We start from the raw sequence: 19,118 nt of genomic DNA on the forward strand, positions 1-19,118 counted from the left end.
GAATGTTTAAAAAATTAAATAAACATAACTAAAACCCATAAATTAGCAAATAAACAGCAGCTTTTTAAACAATAGTAGGGAGTAGTATCCTAAGTATTGCTTTGAAAACAGTTATTGTTAAGGATGTACAAAAACAGGTTTAACTATTGAAGTGTTAAATATATAGACTACATTTCGAAAACTATTTATTTAATTTAAATCTCTCAATATTTAACCCAGAACTTGAGTTTTCAGTTAGACTGAGCAATAAATCTTTGATATCGATACGCTGAGTTCCACGGACACTCAGGACTCGTTTAACTGGCGCCCAATTAGACACACTTCAAAGTTCGCTACGGCATGGGACCGTGCCCGCTGCATCTTGGTGGCCATCAAACGAAGATTCATAATTCCCCGGCATCCGAGAAATAATATTCATGCTCCGGAGTTGGGCCTGGCTGGGTTATTATTCATAGACCGATTTCGGACGACGCGTTGCATGCAGACAGAGTTAATTACGCGCACAGATCAAACAAATTGCACGCAGAATAAATATAATGCAGCCCGAAGATACAATCTGTAGCAGATCTAGATGCGAAATGAGGTTATTAAGATGCCCGACGGCTGCCAAACGGCTGGCGAATTATGATCATGAAAATGATGTCTGCGCACTTTGGGGTGATCTTGAATTTAGCCAGGGATCCCGGCCAGACATGGCACAATTTCTCATCGCCCATTTCGCTGCAGGAGGCGGGATTCTCAAGCCGTTAGCACCACCACCACCGCCTTCCTCCTGTCGCTCCAAAGTTAATGGCTCCAGCCGTGGGGCTGTTAATAGTGCCAGATCTCCAAGCCCCACTATTTTGCCAGGCAAGACACTTTACGGCCGCATATGAAATATGTGCGCCCATGAAATGAGCTGAATTTCTCGGGAAAAGTGCAACATTGTGGAAAATGGAAATGGAAATGCCAACAAAGCAACATTCGTGCGGAGCAGAGGGTTGCAATCTTTGGAGGTGTTTATATGCGAGTTGATGGCTGGAACGGCAGAGTTTGTCTAAGGAAAATGGTTCCAGCTTGGGTGACTTTAATCAAAAACGCGGGACTCACACTTATTAATTGTGCTCTATCATTTACGCAAATGAGTCGTATTTAAGTCGAATAAATCTGTGCTCTGTTGTATTTGTCTCCCGCAAAATTGTGAGTGCAACCTCATTCAATTATTGAGTACTTAGTATTTGTTTAGAAATTCTATTATCTCAATACGGCAGCAGTATGCAATAGTGGTTCTTCCATCAATTGTATCTTCTCCCCCAACAGACGCTATTATTTCAAGGGGGATTTATTCTTACCCTGTGCCCCACATGCGCCCGGGAATCCGACTTAAGTGCATCGGATCGCGTCTATATGGTCTATAGTCTATTGTTGTGGCAGACAACGCCTGTCATATTTGGCGAACATTTATAATTCGCGGCGACATCAAGTTGTTGCGCTCTAGAAATTATTATTTGTTGCATTGTCGTCGCGGGCAGAGGCGCTGCCAAAATGACAAGGGAATAATTAAAAGTTTTGCGACAACCAGCGAGCTGCGCGGCACCGAGATACTTTGACCAACCCATGTCTGGGCAAATGAATCAAAAAGAAAACATCTGTTGGATGGCGGGGTGGTGGGAAATGGCTCATGGCGAGGGCGTCTTTCCGAAGGGAATGGGATGATGAATGGGATGCGCGTGGCATGTGGCACGATCGCAGGAGGCGCACTTACCAAGGCTGCCAATTTGCATGAATTTATTGAATCCATCGTAAATGCGATCCCCAATTCCACTCGGAATGCTGCCCACTTCCCGGAAAAGAAACGTCACTCAGTTTTCCTTGCAATTTCGCATGCCGGCCGGCTTTATTTTTGATCATTTTTGTCGCGGTGTTTTTTTCGGGCTTCGATTTCAATTTCGATTTTATATGCAACTACCACAGTTTACATTACGTGTATTTATCGGTATATGTGTTTAAATATATCTAGGTATAGCCATAAAATTAGTTAAGTTCCGACCTGCAAGTCGCAGCCTGCCTGATCCGCTTGAAGATTCGCTCCTCGATCCGCTATTTTTACAACTTACCGGCTAAACTTAATGCATTTAAATGCCTTGAAGATCGCTATCAATTAACCGTACTATATATATATATGTATAGACACAAAGGATATATTCGTATAAGTGTGTGGGTGGTGTTTGAGTTTGTGTCAGTGCTAGTTGAAGCTTAGCGTAGGGTAATGCTCAAGATATGTACTCCACAAAAACCATGTGTGTTTCAAGACTAAGATCTCATCAGCTCCTCCTCCTCTCCTCCACGTTACTTGTCCGCTTCTCTGGACTCTGACTCCTCGATGTCGCCTCCAGTGGCCTCTGCCTCAGCCTGATCCTCCTGCTCGTTGAAGCCGCCCATGGACTCGTTTTGATTGTTCTCCACCTTGATGCGACTCAGTGGATGCCAGATGCTGCCGGACCCCTCCTCCTCCCGCAGGGCAGGACTCTGAGCCGGCTCCGGCGTGGGTGACTTGCTGCTGCTCCTCCGCTCCAGGCCGTAAGGATGCTGGGCGAGGAAGCCTGGGAAGCCAAGCAGTCCGGGCGGATAGGGATACTTGCCGCCGTTGGCGAAGGGGGGCGGGGGAATATTGGGAAAGGCGCCGGGACTGAGTTCCCCGGGCTGTACGGGAAGAAAGAGTTAGAAAAACAACCAACAAATTCCAGTTAGGATAATGTAACTAGGCTAGATCGATGGCTTAGATAGATAAGGATAATAATCACCTTGAAGAAGGGCGGCAGGTAGGGAAAAAAGAGCTCCGGTCGCCTCTGCATGAACTCCTGCTCTGCACTGGATCCAGGATGACCTTGGCCCGAGTTCGGACCAGGTCGCATGGGCAGCTCCAAGGACATGCGACGACCCCGTCGCGACGTCGGATTCGTCCACATGTGAGTGCCCATATGGACCTGGAAGACGAGGGAAACGAAAAGGAGACGAGCAGGCACTCAGTTGAGTACAATGATTGGTGGACAGGAAGGCGCATTCTGGGCGGTACCTTGAGATTCCCCTTGGTGGTGAACGCCTTCTGGCACACATTGCACTGGAAGGGCTTGTCGCCCGTGTGGGTGCGCATGTGGATCTGGAGAGCGGAACTGGAGCTGAAGTTCCGTCGGCAGACGTGGCAAAAGTGCTTGTTGTTCACCGGAGGATCCAAGCTAGAGGTCGGAGGTCCTGCGGACATCAGAGCCTGCTGAAAGTCGAGCGGACTGGCAGGAAAACGATGGGCATCTGGTGGAGAGAAGCACTTAGGACTGCGGAAAGGAGCTTACTTATCTCTGCTAGCCACTTACGGAGCTGCATCTTCATCAGGGACTGCTCCGCATCGCCGGCCTCCTGGGGATAATTCGAGGCGGCTCCAGCGCCAGATCCTTCTCCAGCCGAAGCGCCCTCCTCCACCATCGACTGCTCCTGGTCGGGATCTTCTTTGATGGGCGTTGCTGGGGCGTTTTCAGCGGGAAAGGGGGGATTGGATGCCTCCGGCAACTTTTCACCCGACGACGAGGACGACGACGAAGGCGGCTTCTTCGCGAACAGATTTGGATTGAGCGTGAGCTGAAATGCGATGATGTACAATATTACAGGGCCAGATACTTTCTGCGACGGGCGCTAATTTCTGCGCATTTTCGCTTAAATGTTCCGTTCATTCCGATGCAGCAGACTCGCGCCTCCTAATAATCCTATTTTCGCGGAGCGCGAGCGCCAAATACATAATTTACAATTTTTCTATGCCATCGCGTGTAATAACGCCAACTAATTATCTCGCGCAGACGATGCCGCCGGGTCTCATATTTTTATGGCAAAACAATTGTTCGCCGAAAAAGGGGCAGCTGAGTGCGAGGGGAGCCAAATCCAACTAGGTTCTGGTGCGGCTGTGTTCTGGTGTCCCCGGCAGACGCGACGAACAAAAGATTAAATAATTTTGCATAAAGCGTAGCATAATTTATTTGCATTGAATGCATCGCACACACCGTCACCGATCCGGCACAGGCTCCTCTATATCTCCCAAACAAACCCGGCCCTCCACAGCCCCCAAAAGCCCCTCCATTTCGGCATCTCGTCCCGATCCAGAGTGAAAACATACCAGACGCAGTCGTAAATTTCGCATCATCATAATGCATTCTCGTAGTTACTTAAGATTTTTGAATCATTTAGAAATTTCAAGCCCAAAAGATGATGCCGATTCCCAGCCCCACCTCCATGGCCTGCCGCTATCCCGTGCACCCATCTGCATGGGATATCCCAATCCCCATCCCATCCCCATCCCCAGCCCAACCCGATCCCATGTTCGTCTGCTCTAGATCATCAACAATGTGCTAAGCGAACAAAACGGAACGTGGCCGCTCCTCAGCCAAAGAAGCCAAATGCTGTCTGTCGCAGAAGAACTGGGGGTATTGGGGAAAAGGGGATCCCAGCAGCGACTTGCTGATTACCAACTGAAAATGTTATGACATTTGGACTGCACTTGCTTTTGGCCACAATGGGGAGCACGGCACAGGAGCGGTTCAAGGCAACACGGTTGCAGCCCTGTTTTATAAAATGAAACAGATGATTGCCAAAAACTAAGTTGTTAATTAAAGAGCTCGTTTAAATATACATACGTAAATCAAAATTCTGCTTGAAAATCATCCAACTAAAAGCCCCCAGCTGCGAAGACCGCTCGACACCAAGTTTCAGTTTTGGAATTACTCCAAGAATGTAAGCCATAATGAACGATGTCATTAGTCATAGAGGGACAATGCCGCACTGCGTGCCCGGCCAGAAATAAATATTAATACTCGCATTCGCACTTAAATTATGGGCAGCCACCGCAGAACCACTCCATGCGAACATCGGAGCAGCGAACGCACTTTAATAAATAATTGGCATTGTTGGGCGATGTAATCCGGGCACGGAGAGCTCTCTCCGCCGCAGAGTTGAACCCGTGAGTCTGGGTTTCCAGGCCCAACTTGGTCGCTTGGAGGCTGCACAGCGGAACGCCAACAATTAAGGCAAAGCTATGCAAGTTGCCCACAATTTTGCTCGTAGTAATAGCCAGCCAGTGACGAACACGCCACGCAATTAATAATGTGCTCATAATTTGTATGGTCGCGGCCAAAACGGGCCGTGTGCTCCGTCCATATTTGGCCAAATCAAGCCAACCCCAAGGAGCGGGCTGAACCCGTGAACATTTTAATTAATCGTGACCAAGGCAAGACTCTCACTGCCAGATGGCACTGGTTCTCAAAGCGAGAGTTGAGGTGGGATTAGGCTAGTTGGATGTGATGTAAGTGCTCCCGTATTGGGGCAGGGAATGCGGCTCGATGGCTAGCTATGGAAGTGATTAGTGGGTTGCGTCGGAAAGGGAAATCTCACCGGGAAAAATAAGTGCGGCTGGAGTCGTACTAATTTCTGAGGATAATAAAAAACCAACATTTACTCCGCAAGCACTTCCATAAATGATATGCTTTCACCGAACGAATATCACTAAGGTGGGGCCTTCGTCACTACGTTAAATAGGAATCGGAATACACTCACCTTTGCTCCGTACGGCGATCCAGCATCGCCGCTTTGTGGGCGGTGGGCGTGGCCCGTGGCCGGTTCTTTGGCATGTTCGCTCTGCAGATGACTCTCCAAGGCGGCCAGGCTGGGCAGCATCTTGAAGCAAAGATTGCACACATTGGGGGGCGGGTGCAGACCTGCGGATGAGGGCGGGAGGCAGACAAAGAGTTACTTGCGAGGTCAGTGGGGGACACATAATTCCCGCCACGTGCTGCCGAATGCGGCTCGTTGCGATCGGAGATATAATAAATATCCATCCGCGTAAAAGGTTGTGACATAATGAGGCGACAGATCGCTGCTCGATCCGATCGCTTGCGCCTCTTGCGCCTCTTGCGCCGCGGTTCGGGAATGCGCCAATGTTTATAAATAAATTGCGGAATTTGGCATAGGCATATCAGACATGGATTGGGTTGGAGCTGGGTGGAGCGGTGCGAAGTGCCCGGCGGATGCTTTGTCTCGGTCCAATTGAGTTATGTCGCGCCCAGATCGCAGATTTATCGCACTTCCACTTGGCAAACGCTGACGGGGTCAAAGGTGGCAGACAAAGGGGCTTTGTCATCTCGCATCCCAGGAAGGGGACGGAGAAGAAAGTTAATGCCAAGTGTGGCAGCCAGAAGATGCGCAATTTGCCTTGTTTATTTGTAAATCTTTCGGCGCGACAAAGAGCAAACTATGAGATATACTCGTGTATTGCTTTTAATTAGCTGGGTAGATTACCAAGGCAATGCAGACTTTGAAGATTCAAAGCTCTTCAAATGTACTGGACAAATATATTTTTCGGACACGAGTTTAGAAAAATAGGATAATGGAGTGTTGATTACTTACCCATAAATCCAAGTGGACCAAAGGGCAGCAGGGGAAATTTGGCGTGAGCGTGACCAAGAGCGTGCATTTCTTCGCGAGCAGCTGCCATGAGCAGCAGATTTGGAGGCATGGGCATTCCGAGCATGGGAAGACCCCCATTTCCAGATCCTCCGCCAGCGGCTCCATTAGCCAGTCCAGCTGCGAAGATGCGGCCCGAGTTGGAGGAGGGTGAAGAGAGATCCATGGCGGGCATTTCCCCACTTTCGCTGCGGCATCCAGTTAGATCAGGATTTGATCGGGATCTCTCGTCAGAGCCATCGTTGGGAATCCTTCGCTCCCGCTCCCGCTCCTTCTCCCGATCCCTCTCTCTTTCCAGAGGATGAGGCGTGGCCGTGGCTGCACTTGAGTTGTCCCTGGAGTCATCCGTGCTGTCCATGGTCATAAACTCGTCAAAATCTCCGCCCTGCGAGGACTCGGATCTCTGACCCGAGTGATCCGATATGGTGGTGGAGAAGTCCAAGGTATCCGAGGTGCCCAGGGACTTGTTCGAGTTCTGATCCTCGATACCCAACCGTTCGGCCTCGCCGGGATTGGCGGGAGGAGCCCCCTGACCACCGCTGCCATCGTCCATGGTGTGGATGCGAATGTGCTGCTGCAGGATGATGCCGTTGGAGAACTTCTGGTGGCACACCGGACACTTGAACTGGCTCCTCATCGGCGGCTTGATCTTGTGTATGCTCATGTGGGCCTTCAGATTGCCCTTCGTGGCGAAAGCCCTGCCGCAGATCTTGCAACGGAACGGACGCTCTCCGGTGTGGGTCCGAATGTGCATTTGCAGGGAACTGCGACAGGACATGACCTTCTGGCAGAAGATGCACTGGTTGGGGTCGGTCAGCTTGTTCTCGATGTTGTCCACCAACTGTTGCAGCTTCGAGGTCTCCGAGGTCTTGTCGATCTCAATCAGATCCTCCCACGACTTGTCGATGATGCGCTCCATTTGGGCGAGAGAGTACTCCGCCGGCTGGGATTCTCTGCTGGCAGAGGAGCGTCTCACGAGCTTGGCTATGTGCAAGTGCTCGACTAGATCCCGATCCCTATCCTCCTGCGGCGGGCTTACAGCACTTGTTTGTCGCTTCCGCACAGATCCATTTCGTCGGGACGAGGTCACCGCCGGCTTGGAGAGTTCCTTTTCAGGCTTCTCTGCTGACGGCAGTGGTGCATCTGTCTTAACTTCTTTGGGCGTCTTGACACGCTCCACGGGAGAGTGGGACTTCTCCTTTTCCTTCACCAACGGCTTGCTGAGGTCTTCTGCCTGCGGAACGGGAATCTCCTGTCTAATCTCCTCCGGCTCCTCCACTTGATTCTGAGCCTGCTCTTGACCCACCGGTGCCACTGGTGGCGCAAAAGGCAGGCGAATGGGATACTGGTCGCCCTGGACTTGCCCCTGACCCGAATGGCCCACGTTGGGCGCCACTCCTGGTGGCAGCAGCATTGGCGGAAAGATCTGCGTATGCCGCTGGTAGTGAACCTTCAGATTGCCTTTCGTGGTGAACTTACTTCCGCAAACATTGCACACGAATGGACGTTCACCAGTATGTGATCTCAGATGTATCTGCAGGGCCGAGTAGCTGCCAAAGATCTTGCCGCAGTACTTGCAGCGATGCTTGAAGATCTCACCGCGACTTTGAGCCTCTTTGGAGGCGTACTCAGAGTATTCCTCTTGCATCTGAGCAGCGTGTAAGCTCTGGGATGCGGAGTCGAGGACCTCTTCCGTTCTGCGTTGCAGCATCTCCAGGCAGTTGGGCTCGTTGGGAGCTGGCGGGGGATCGTGGTTGGTGATGATGCTCGATGCCAGACTCGAGCTTATATCGCACATCATGGATTGGTAGCCCTCTGGCTCTGCCTTTCTGCCCTCTGCCTCAGTTCCCCTCTTGTCAGTCTTTAAGTTCTCCTCCCGCCGCGACTCCTGTTCCTGCTCACACTCCGGACCCTGCTCCAGCTCCAACTCCGCCTTCAAGCCATTGGTGGGCTGCTTCTTAGGCTCCGGCTCTGCCTCCGGCTCCTCCTCCTCATCGCTGTGAGAATGCCTGCCCAAGGCGGCTGCCTCGGCCCGTTTCAATTGACTCTGCAGGTGTTGGATGAGCTGCAGCTGCATCAGATGCTGCCGCTGCACATTAAAGATGGTGGACTGCACCATGGCCAGATCGGCGGACTGGTGGTTACCCGCCATCGCGGTGGCCGCAAACTGGGCCACCGCCACTTTGGTATGTTGTAGAGCCTCCAGCGACACGTGACCACTGCCCGGCAGTGATTCCCGACCGCCGGACGAGATCAGCGAGAGATCCAGGGCCTCGTTGCTGTTCTCCGGCTCCTGATCCTCGCCGCGCTCCTCGGCCATTTCCCTTTCCGTATCGGATTCCGGCACCGCTTCCGCCTCCATTTGCGGCTCGGTACCATTGTTATTGCTATCCGCATCCAGTTCCTTGGCCAGCAGGGTGTCTCTATCCCTCTCCCGATCGCGATCTCGATCCCGGTCCCTGTCCCTGTCCCGGTCCCGGTCCCGCTCCCGCTCCCCGCTGCCGCTCCTGGTGCCACCAGTTCCACGGTAATTGATGCGGTTGCGAAATATTGAACACATTATCCTCTCGATCGGAAGCGCTCACCTCCTGATCCCAATTGCCGCTGAAGTCTGATCATGGACTGCACCCTGGCAACGAAAGGGGAGAAGATATAGGGAAAATCTTGTAAAAAACGCACACTTCCCCATTTTCCTATCAATAACACTGATCAACAAATGCACATGTTTGTGACAAGCAAGTTAAATAATGATCGGAAAATTCTTAATGTGGTAAAATACATTTGGCAATGATCAGTTTAATATAGTTGGGTAATTGAATTTAAAATAAAACACCCCAATCCGGAATCCGGAAAAGTCCAGCTGGGCAGTGTTATTTTCCGAGATATATGCATATGGCCGGATCGTCACGTAAGGAGTGGCCGGTCAGACTTTATGATAAATTTTTGAATATATGAATAGCGGCGTGTCGCAATTTTAGACGTTGAATAAATGAACAGGGCGCATTTGGTTAGTCGCGTATAATTTAATAGTAGTCCACGATCTGGACTCGCGGCTGGAGAGACAATTTGGATATTACGGAGATTGTCGTGGACTCTTGACCGGGTTGGAGGAACCGAAAAGAGTTTTGCATCAGCCGCTCGCACGAGAGGGGGTAATTTATTGATTTATTACACGGAATCACTCAGCATAACTTTGAGCCTGCCTAGATGATTGAATTTTTGCCTCGAATCTCTCGAATTATTCCACCTAATTTAACTGACGCCGGCAGATATCGGCTATCGGCTATCGACTTATAGACCCACTCGAGTTAATCCGTTTGCCGTGCACCAAATAGGGTTATATTATTCTAGAATGACCACCCTCACGTGTTGCGAAACAGCATTTTCCAAGGGGCCATATCAAAAAATACACCTCAGTAGATCCCATTGCTAGACATCCTCCACCCAGAGGTTCAATACTTGCTCGCCTTTCCCTCACCAGGTTTTGTGGTAAAACTAGGGAAGTCCAGGGCTAGCCGGGTATTGGATCGCCGTTTGCTGTAGTATCGTCGTCCCGCGAAGTGGATGACACAGCGAAGCCCCAGAAACCACCAGTTGTTCATGTACTTCCCGATGGTTGGCATCCTGACTCCAACTTGACTACGAATTTGTACACAGTATGTCGGGCATGAGATGGTATATGAATGGCCAACTTGGTTGCCCAATAGCAGCTAAAGTGTTCGATGTACGCGCCGCATAAATTTCGTGGCAAATCGATTTCAACATAATTTCACAACGTTTCTGAGTTACACTTTCAACAGGGCCACAAATTCTCGATTCCCTCGAAAACCGAATCCCAGAAGCTCCGAATATAAGGCTTGCACGGCTATCCCATCGCATTACGGCCGATTGCTTTATGATTATTTCCCGGCAATTAAGAGAATTTATTGGCACAGGTAAACACTCGCCAGATACAGATGCAGATACAGATAGAGATAGAGATACAATAGTAGCCGTACTCGGATGCGTGGCAATATCGATTCGACGCACTCGAACTCATCGACGCACATACATGTCGACTCCACTATTTCCATCAATGGGCGATGGACTCATCGGAAATCAATTTGTTTAATGGAGAAGGGGGATAGTATGGGGCGGAGTTGGCCTCCAGGAATTGAATTGAAGTCTGGGCCTGAGCGAAAGTGTTAACCGAAACCCAAGTGAGCCGGGCCACAACTTATTCCACTTGAGCTGATTTCTTGAGCGATTTACGCACAGCCAAAAACATAAAACTTCCGCAATTGCCACGGCAACCCATCTCCCAAGAAGCTTTAAGAAGTTCCCCAAGTCTGCGGTGGGATTCCATCAAGAAAGTTTCAAGCTTTCATTTCCATTGTCACTCCACGGAAGAGCCAAGGGAAAATGGGAATAGGCGAGGTTTCCTGTCAGCAGGTGGTCCCTGCCTATCGAAAGGAACTCTAAATCTTTCGGATCGCTTGGGCACGCTCTTTCAAGCAAAGTCCGGAATCAACACGGCGTCAATCATTCGTCCAAATCGTGAATTATGGCTGAGTATCTATGTACATATGTACAAGATGCTCGCTCTAGCGGATATTGATCAAAATTCATTGCAATTCGCTTGATTGATTGATGGCCCAGTGCATACTCCTATATCCGGGGCCCATTGCTGCTCTGTTTTGGGAGCCATCGAATGAATGAACCCGAACCCAACGTAAACAGACACATTGGAAGACTCCATCGGGGCCAGGGCGAAAGGGAAATGGGAATGAGATCTTGATTGAAGTCTGTTGTTTCAACCGTCGATCGAGCACGAAAGACTGCCAGTCCGTCCCGTCGACGGACATCACTTTATTGGGCGATTTTCGGGTGGAAAGCGCAAGTTCTGACAGCCTGAAGGAAACTACGACGAACTCAATGTAAGTGATAGTTGGGAAGTAAAATAATTCTGTCCTCAAATCATTATTACCATCATCTACGAATAGACGTATACATACACAGTGTATGTAATAAATGAAAACTTCTCCGGGTATTTCCCACAAAAGCGTGATTCATTTCAGAGGATTGTGTGATAAATAGCCACTCCAGTTCCACCTGACATGTGCCGAGCTTATGGAAAAACTCCGCCGAAGGTGAGCCCGAGCCCCACGCTTTTTTCCTCCCACCGAAATGACTTTCCCGAAAAAAGCCAAGGAAAATATGGGAAATAAAAACGGCTGCGGAGGTAGCGAAAAAAGTGGGAAATTGTTTGAGGCAAATTTATGAGCTTCGCTTAAGCAAGGCAACTGCGTCTGGTTAACGCATACATATACATATGTGTGTGTGTGTATTTATGTACAACATGATGTCCGGGTGGGGAGGGGGGACTTAAAGCCACTTCGGCATTGACCATTTTGCATAAAAGCCTCTGTTCCCAAGCGAAATTATGTCCGCGGCAAAGGGGCAGCCAATGACGACAACGGGTTGCCAGTTGAGAATTCCCATTTCCAGGGGTCCCTTACAAAATGTCTGCAGAATTTATTAAGCTGGAAAAATTTTATGAGTTGAATTGGTATAATTTTCATATAATTTTCGAGAAGGAAGCGAAATGGAACGCTGCCAGCCAGACGGTCAATTCAACCAGTTGAGCCCAGCGGGGGGTTAAGCGCCACACACACCTCCAGTGTGTGTGTGTGTGTGCGTATCTGTGTGGGGCGTGCAAAGGGGTGTGTGTGTGTGTGAGTCCGTGGCAAGAAAAAGGGTCCGCAATGAATGAATGGCCTGGGAAGAAGGCAAATTCAGAGGCAACTTCAGATAGCCAGACACACACGCACACACACACACACCCAGATACAAGCAGCTCACACAGATACTCCACACAGACAGGGGAGTCCGGTCGGAGAGCTTGTAGATGAATTTGTATTGTTTTGCATTCGCTTTTGGGGCGCTACTTTGTTTTTGGCTCCGCTTTCCGCTGCTCGTTCCTCGCTTCTTCCTCCGTGCCACTTCGTTTTTGTTTGAAAGGAATAATACAGGGTTGGTGGAGTTGTTAAGCTGCCATTGCAAACAATTAAAATCATAAGAGACGCACATAAATTATTCATGGCTTAATCTAAAGTGGACAATCTATGCAAAGTACCAGGGCACTCACACACACACTCACCCTCTCACACACACGTGTGTGCTTCTGGTCGGACACTTGTTTGCCCCCCTGCCACGCCCCCCTCCGCCGCCCACACATGAACTGGCCATTTTTGATATTTTGCCAATCCCGCCCCTCTCTCGCCACTTTTAATTACTCATAAACGAACGAAATAATTGCATTCAAGTAGCCACCTTTTGTTATTCGTGATTTGCGTTGTGTATTTATGCTTTGCTTCCCTTTTTGGATTTAAAAGGAAAAGGCAAAAAGGAGTATTATTATCTTGAATTTAAGTTTTATTTTGGCAGTAAATGTAAGTTGAACGAGGCTGTTTTTCTTAAAAAGAAAAAGTGCCTTCCATTTTAAATCAAAGCTTAGGTTTTACTTTCTTATCACAACTGTTTAATTGCTTAAATGTATTTATTTCTGTGACTCAGATTCCACAATTATAATCAAATACAAATTTCCAATTTCTGCGATTTTTTTAAACTCATTTTCTACAATAGGATTAATTAGAAATAAATTGAAAAGCTTTTATCGTATCGAATTACAGTGTTAATTGGGTCCATACATTATCAAGTTTACTTAAGTTATAATTAGACATTCCGCCGCCAGTCATGCAGATTTGGCATTAAATCAAATTTAGTAAATCGGTTGTGTTATTAATTCAGTCGAATTTTTTCGTTTCCGCAACTCAACACGAACTGGCCCTGCCCAAATTTGTTTTGATGAATATGAATTGAATTTGGTTTATTGCCCCGATAGAAAGCTATAAAAAGGCAACTCAGAATCGGGCAGGTTCTAATAGATTTAGAATGGCATCCAACTAATAAACTTGCGCAGCGAATAGCAATAAAAATTCAATATATGCGGTTTATTGAATTAGCGAGCGGAATTCAATTGAAAATTCACAAATGCAGAAATGCAGAAATGCATGATATACAAGTAGCTGAATATTCGAGGACCTTAAATCGCGAAGGGGGTGAGGGGGCGGAGGGGCTTAGATGGATTGATATATAGGCAGATATGTAGATTCGCGTGTTCGCCGTGGCAGCTTCAATGGCCCACATTACAGAAACACGCTGCGAATAATAAAAACATTTTCGCCAAATATTCGCATTCAAAAGCTGCGAAATATGCCGAGCACCATGCTCGAGGGCGGGGGATAGGATGTATCTGATAGATACATTTCTTTTATACAGCCTCTATGGCCGCACATTTCTGTCATAACACGAATTAAATATTTCATCCGCTTGGCTCGCTTGTTTTTTGCTACCGCGTCGTGTATTTATTATTAAAATGAAAATAAATTTTATATCAAATATATTCAATCCATAGATGGGGGGGCGGTGTTGCGAGGGGGCTGAGAAGCCAAATGGCAGGCGAGAAAAATGAGAGATAGACTGGCTAAAGTGCTTCGAATTTTTACAAATGAATTTATTGCCAAGCCAACGGGCAGAAAACTTGAAAAAATACACACGCTCCTGGTCGTTGAAATGAAATCGCGCGTCTCATAAATTAATTAAAGCAATAAAACAATAAATGCACAAGAAAGTCCCCAGCCCCTATATCTTGATATCTTTGTATCTGACTTGCAGCATGCATTCTTTATGCCGCACTTGCGCTGCATCAATTGATTGAATTGTTTAAACTCCGCCTCCTAGGAGCTGGATCCCCGACTCTTTGACACACTGACTTGCCACCTGTCATCTTTTCGCTTGACCCCCGGTGGGCAGTGTCTCTAAAGGCTTTTCCCACCCTCTGATTGGGATTTCCCTCCGAGTTCCGTGTTAATTTTCTTCTTGACATGTTCTTGTTTCTGTTCCGTTCGCCTGGCATATTGTTCGACTTGCTCGTGTTGTTGTCATTGCATAACAAGCGCACACACACACACACATACCCTGTAATATCCTGGAGCACAGACTCCTTACGCCCATCGACCCCTTGACCCCGCCCACCGTCCACCGGCCACCTTTGGGGCACAAAGCAGTTGTATTTATGTTGGCTTTGACATAAGCTCAACATGCAACTTTCGGGCTGCTCCGTTGCAGTTGCATGTCCTCGCATAAAGTGCCAAAGTTAAATAACGTAGGCACCCAGGATCGGGGAAATGGGGCGGGAAATGGCAGAGGTGCTGCTCGGGAAAGCAGCCCCGGGCTCAATTTCGATCTTCTGCCATATGTACTCCTTATTTTGTAGGTTATTTGGATGGCAACTGGATTTCGCAAACATATAATCACGTAGGTCAGTGGCGACGTATTTGTGTGCGTCATGGGGAGTCAACAGCCATCAAGACTCAAGCAATATATCACCATTGGCTTAAATGGAATACACATATTTCAGATGTCTGCTGTTTCCAGGAGATTTGAGTGAAGAGTGTTAGCTTAAAGGCGATGTAGTCGAACCTAAGAACGCGATATTAAATTCATAGTTCCGTAAAATAAATAAGGGGAAATATTTAAGAAGTGTCTGTATTTTTAATAATCAGTTTGGTTTGTCAAATTCACCTGTTACTACATCTTATTTTTAACTTCAATGTTTTAAATGTTTTTCTTACATAAAGGAGTTGCATTCCCTAGTAGTTTTTCACGGAAAATGTGTAATTCTTGTAATTATACTTGGAATGGTAGCATTATTTCCTTTGGGATTCATGGCAGAATTCGCATAAACGGCTTTTTATTTTGCACAGCTTTAAGTTTAGTTTTTGTAAAATTTGAATTCGTTTGCGTTGTAATAAAAGGTTATGTGAAAATAGTTTTTGCAAATGTTTTTTTTGCTTCACTGCCTGGGAGGTCAAAATCCTTATAAATACCATACCAAACTAATTTTTACATGCACATTTGCAAATAAGCAGCACTTAGAAATTATATGAATTACTTGATTACTGAAACTAAATTAAACTCAAGTCATTAAAGATTTAAATTTGTATGCTACTAATTAATGGACTGAAAACGCGAAGTAGTGCTTAAGCATATATAAACATAAGCTGGGTGAAATGCGATAAAAAAGGAGAAATTTATAAAAACTCACTTGGTTCTCGGCGCTTCTTGCTCCTTTTCCTCCTGATTTTGGCTATCCTTTAGTCACCATCTCTTTGTTTGCGTAAATTATCTCACAGATACCGACGGCAAAGCAGAGCGTTAGTTTTCGCACAGGATTGAGTTTATTCCAAAGTCGAGTTTATTGCACACTAGCCCCCTCTCGCCATCCCCCTCCCACGCACGCTCCTTCTCTTTCTTTTTTATGATTATTTGTTTGTTTTTAAATTTTTTGGCTTGGTTGTTGTTTTAGGGTTTTTGGCGAGTTACTTCTTAGTTTCGCGGTTGCCGGCGCAGATTTTATGATTAATTAAACACGCGCGACCGCTCAGCCCACACACACACACGCACGCATGACCCGCCCCCCGCACGCACACCAATGCGTGTCCGTGTGCGCGAATACATACATACGTATGAATGTGTGTACTTATGCTGCGGGGGCGGCGGTAATAAAAACGCACTGCGATACCGTTAGACTTCAAGTGCCAAGGACTGGCAAATCTTTGTGGGCTTCCTGGACTCTCAGGCTCAAGCTGCGAGTTGTGGGAAAGGCGCTCTCGACTGGCAGGCTGCTTTTTGGCCAGCCGACTGAAACTATGAACTGATGAATCGAAATCGGAATCGGGAATCGAATCGGAATCTCGGGGCTGGAAGCGAAACGAGTCCGAAACCGAGAGGCGACAAACTCGACAGCCGAGTGGTGTGGTAGAGCGAGCGAATGTCCTTTTTGGCGACTGCTGCTGGTGCTGCTGCTGTTGCTGGTGCTGCTGCTGCTGCTGCTGTGGAGTCTCCCGAGTGGCGCCCCCGCGCGGTCGAAGAGAGCAAGTGGCGGCAAATGGCGGCGACTGAGGCAGCGACGTCCTGCGAGCCGGAGCGTCGACGGCGCTCTATGGAATCGAATCGGAATCGGAAAAAAACAGGAGTCGCCGCCGTCGTCGCCCAGTGTGGCCGCCAAAATTCGCAGCAGCGAAAGCTTCTCTGCCGCTCTCCGCAAGTTGGGCGCTCTCTGCCGCTCGCGCTCTGCCGCTGTTAATCGCTAACAGCTGGGGAAGTGGCGTATAAGACTGCAGTTCGAATGTTAACGGCGACTGTTAGCCTGCAACCCCTATAGCTGTGCTCCTCTAACCACTCGCTCTCTGTGACGGCGGAGAGAGCAAAAGAAAAAAGCGAAAAAATACACATCAAGTAATCCAACGAAACGTCTTCGTTTTTTATGAACGTGCGCAGCGGATCGGCAAATAAATAAAAACGCATATATAGCAAATTATGACAACTTTAGGCGGAGCAACGTCGACGCAGGCCCTTATTTTCTTTCCACACTGTTTCCTCTTCTATTTTGGGACTGCTCGTTGGCTCGGCATCCCAATCATCTTTTTCCTTTATGTGCTGCGGTCCTTGCCGCTCCTTTTATTTATCCATATTTCCCTTATGTCAGCTGCTTCTTCTCCTTCCCGTCGACGACGACGGCGTCTTGGCCGCCGATTGTCCTTTTTGCAGCAGGGATTTCAAATTGGCCGGCGATTTGCCGACGGGAATTGTACAAGCTGCCAAAATGCGTTCCCTTGGCTTGAATATGGAGAGATCTGATTTATAGAGACTCTGAATTTGCATAAAATAAATAATAGTAGTGAATAAGTAAATGGTAAACAATATCTACTTTTGAATATTTCAAATAACAATACAAAATGTATGAATATCCTTCTCTTTAGCATAAAAACCATTTGAAGGAGGAGTTAGATTAGCTAAAATATATTGAAATTAAACAGTTATTAGGTTATAGTTTGTGATATGGATATATGTATAAGCATAAATAATTTATATAAATTAAAAAAAAAAATTAACATAAAAAAGTATAATTTTACTTTTCACGACAGTTTATATCTGGCCCAAATATTCTGCTGAAGATTTGAAATTCTCACAAATTCTCAAGCCTTCAAAAAATAATCCCTAAGCTCGCATGAATTATGCATGTACGTTTGTCACACGATTACTGCAGCTTACATTCAACTGTATTCGATTCGAATCGATTTGATTTCATTTGATTTCGTTCGGGTAATTTCGATTGAGTGCATCACGTACCGCATGCACACACCATATGCAATGTATCTCGAAATCTGCATGATATCTACGTGGCAACCCTAAATATTTAGGGGGAAGGGCTAACAGCTGGCACTTATGATTTACCAAAAACCATTCAGTGGCAACAAAAATTTCAAAATGGCTGTGATAAAAATTGAATGGAAAATAAGAGCGAAATGAATCCGAGTGAGTTGATCAAACAAAGAGCACACGCAATGCAAACTGTGATGCGTTCCGATTTCCCAACCACCGCGAACATCCCTACTTAAAAATTTAGATCCTGCCCACCTATACACACGTACTTATGTGATGATATCAAATAATAACTAACCCTCTCGTTGAAATCCCTTATAGCTTTTACCAGTCTGTACGAGAGATATGTACCCCTATAGTATTTAAAATGGAATTTTCACAAGTGAAACTGGAATTAGAGACATACAGAAACTGGAAAAGATGGCAGCATCGAGAGACACAAAGTCTAAGAAGTCGTGCCCCCGCAGCAACATCATCTATCACAAAGGAATACCCATAGAAAACAGAAACCGATCCCATAACCCATTTGAAGTTCGGATCAAAGATCTTCCCGTTTTTTAATAATCATGGCGGTGTACCCATTTTCCCTCTCACACCAACAGTGCAACAGAGCGAGACGGCAAGTGGCATTTCTATGCAAATCATTCCGAAACTCGTTTTCCATCCAACAATTTTTGATGACGCCGATTTGTCTCCACAATCATAAAAATCGTTAACGAAACAGAAACTTTAGGGGAAAATCATAGAAAAATACGAGTATAACGAGTGAGAGGGGAAAACAAATCAAAGCGTTTTCCCGACCAGAACATAATTAAATTTTCGAATAAATTATTACTACACATTTTGAGCAGCAAATGCGACAAATCTTCGCTTGACCCTTACCCCAAAACCAAAATCTTCAAGGAACCAGCGGAAGATCTTTTATATTATCGGTTTCCCTCATTATTTTTGATAAGAAAACGTGAGAAGGTTGGGAAAGGTTATGGGGTATTTCGGTGGATCTGAGAAGAAAGCTGGTTCCATTTCTTACATATGGGAATATTATACTCTATCTGAAAACAAAGTTATGAAAAACGGGATTTTAGGGATATAACTTTTATAATATTCATCTTGGTAAAGTCGAAACAGAATAGAATTTATGTTGATACAATCAGTATTTGATAAATTTAAATGAATTTGCCTTGGCCACGTCTAATGACCTAAATCATTGGGCACTTGGCCCAAAGTTCAAACTCCAAACGCCTAACCATCTTCAACTCCAATAAAATGTAAAATGCACGTCGTTTGGTCAGGATCGATTGCTGGGTCTTCAATATATTATATCTCACGTGTGGCGGGAGGTGTAATAAAATAAATGGAAATAGAATTTG

The 19,118-nt window shown here is 46.8% G+C and overlaps 1 protein-coding gene across 1 annotated transcript; it reads right to left on the bottom strand.

The window, feature by feature from the left end:
- Window positions 1-1,856: 1,856 nt before the first annotated feature.
- On the bottom strand, window positions 1,857-16,581 carry LOC6541523 (homeotic protein spalt-major). The gene is made up of 7 exons (XM_026978990.1): window positions 15,629-16,581; window positions 6,424-9,109; window positions 5,575-5,735; window positions 3,351-3,612; window positions 3,056-3,288; window positions 2,784-2,966; window positions 1,857-2,682 (listed from the first exon to the last, which is right to left on the bottom strand). The coding sequence occupies exons 2-7, from the start codon at window positions 9,038-9,040 to the stop codon at window positions 2,329-2,331; spliced, it is 3,810 nt and encodes a 1,269-aa protein (XP_026834791.1). The 5' UTR covers window positions 9,041-9,109; window positions 15,629-16,581; the 3' UTR covers window positions 1,857-2,328.
- Between the last annotated feature and the right edge of the window lie 2,537 nt (window positions 16,582-19,118).

This window comes from Drosophila erecta, unplaced genomic scaffold, assembly GCF_003286155.1.
Source record: "Drosophila erecta strain 14021-0224.00,06,07 unplaced genomic scaffold, DereRS2 tig00000055-arrow-pilon, whole genome shotgun sequence".
Classification (NCBI taxonomy): domain Eukaryota; kingdom Metazoa; phylum Arthropoda; class Insecta; order Diptera; family Drosophilidae; genus Drosophila; species Drosophila erecta.

Coding starts and splice junctions, on each gene's coding strand:
- LOC6541523 (XM_026978990.1), bottom strand. CDS start 9,040: ATGTGTTCAATATTTCGCAACCGCATCAATTACCGTGGAACTGGTGGC. Junction 5,736..6,423: donor TGGTCCACTTGGATTTATGG/GTAAGTAATCAA, acceptor CCTCATCCGCAG/GTCTGCACCCGCCCCCCAAT. Junction 2,683..2,783: donor ACCTGCCGCCCTTCTTCAAG/GTGATTATTATC, acceptor CTTCCCGTACAG/CCCGGGGAACTCAGTCCCGG.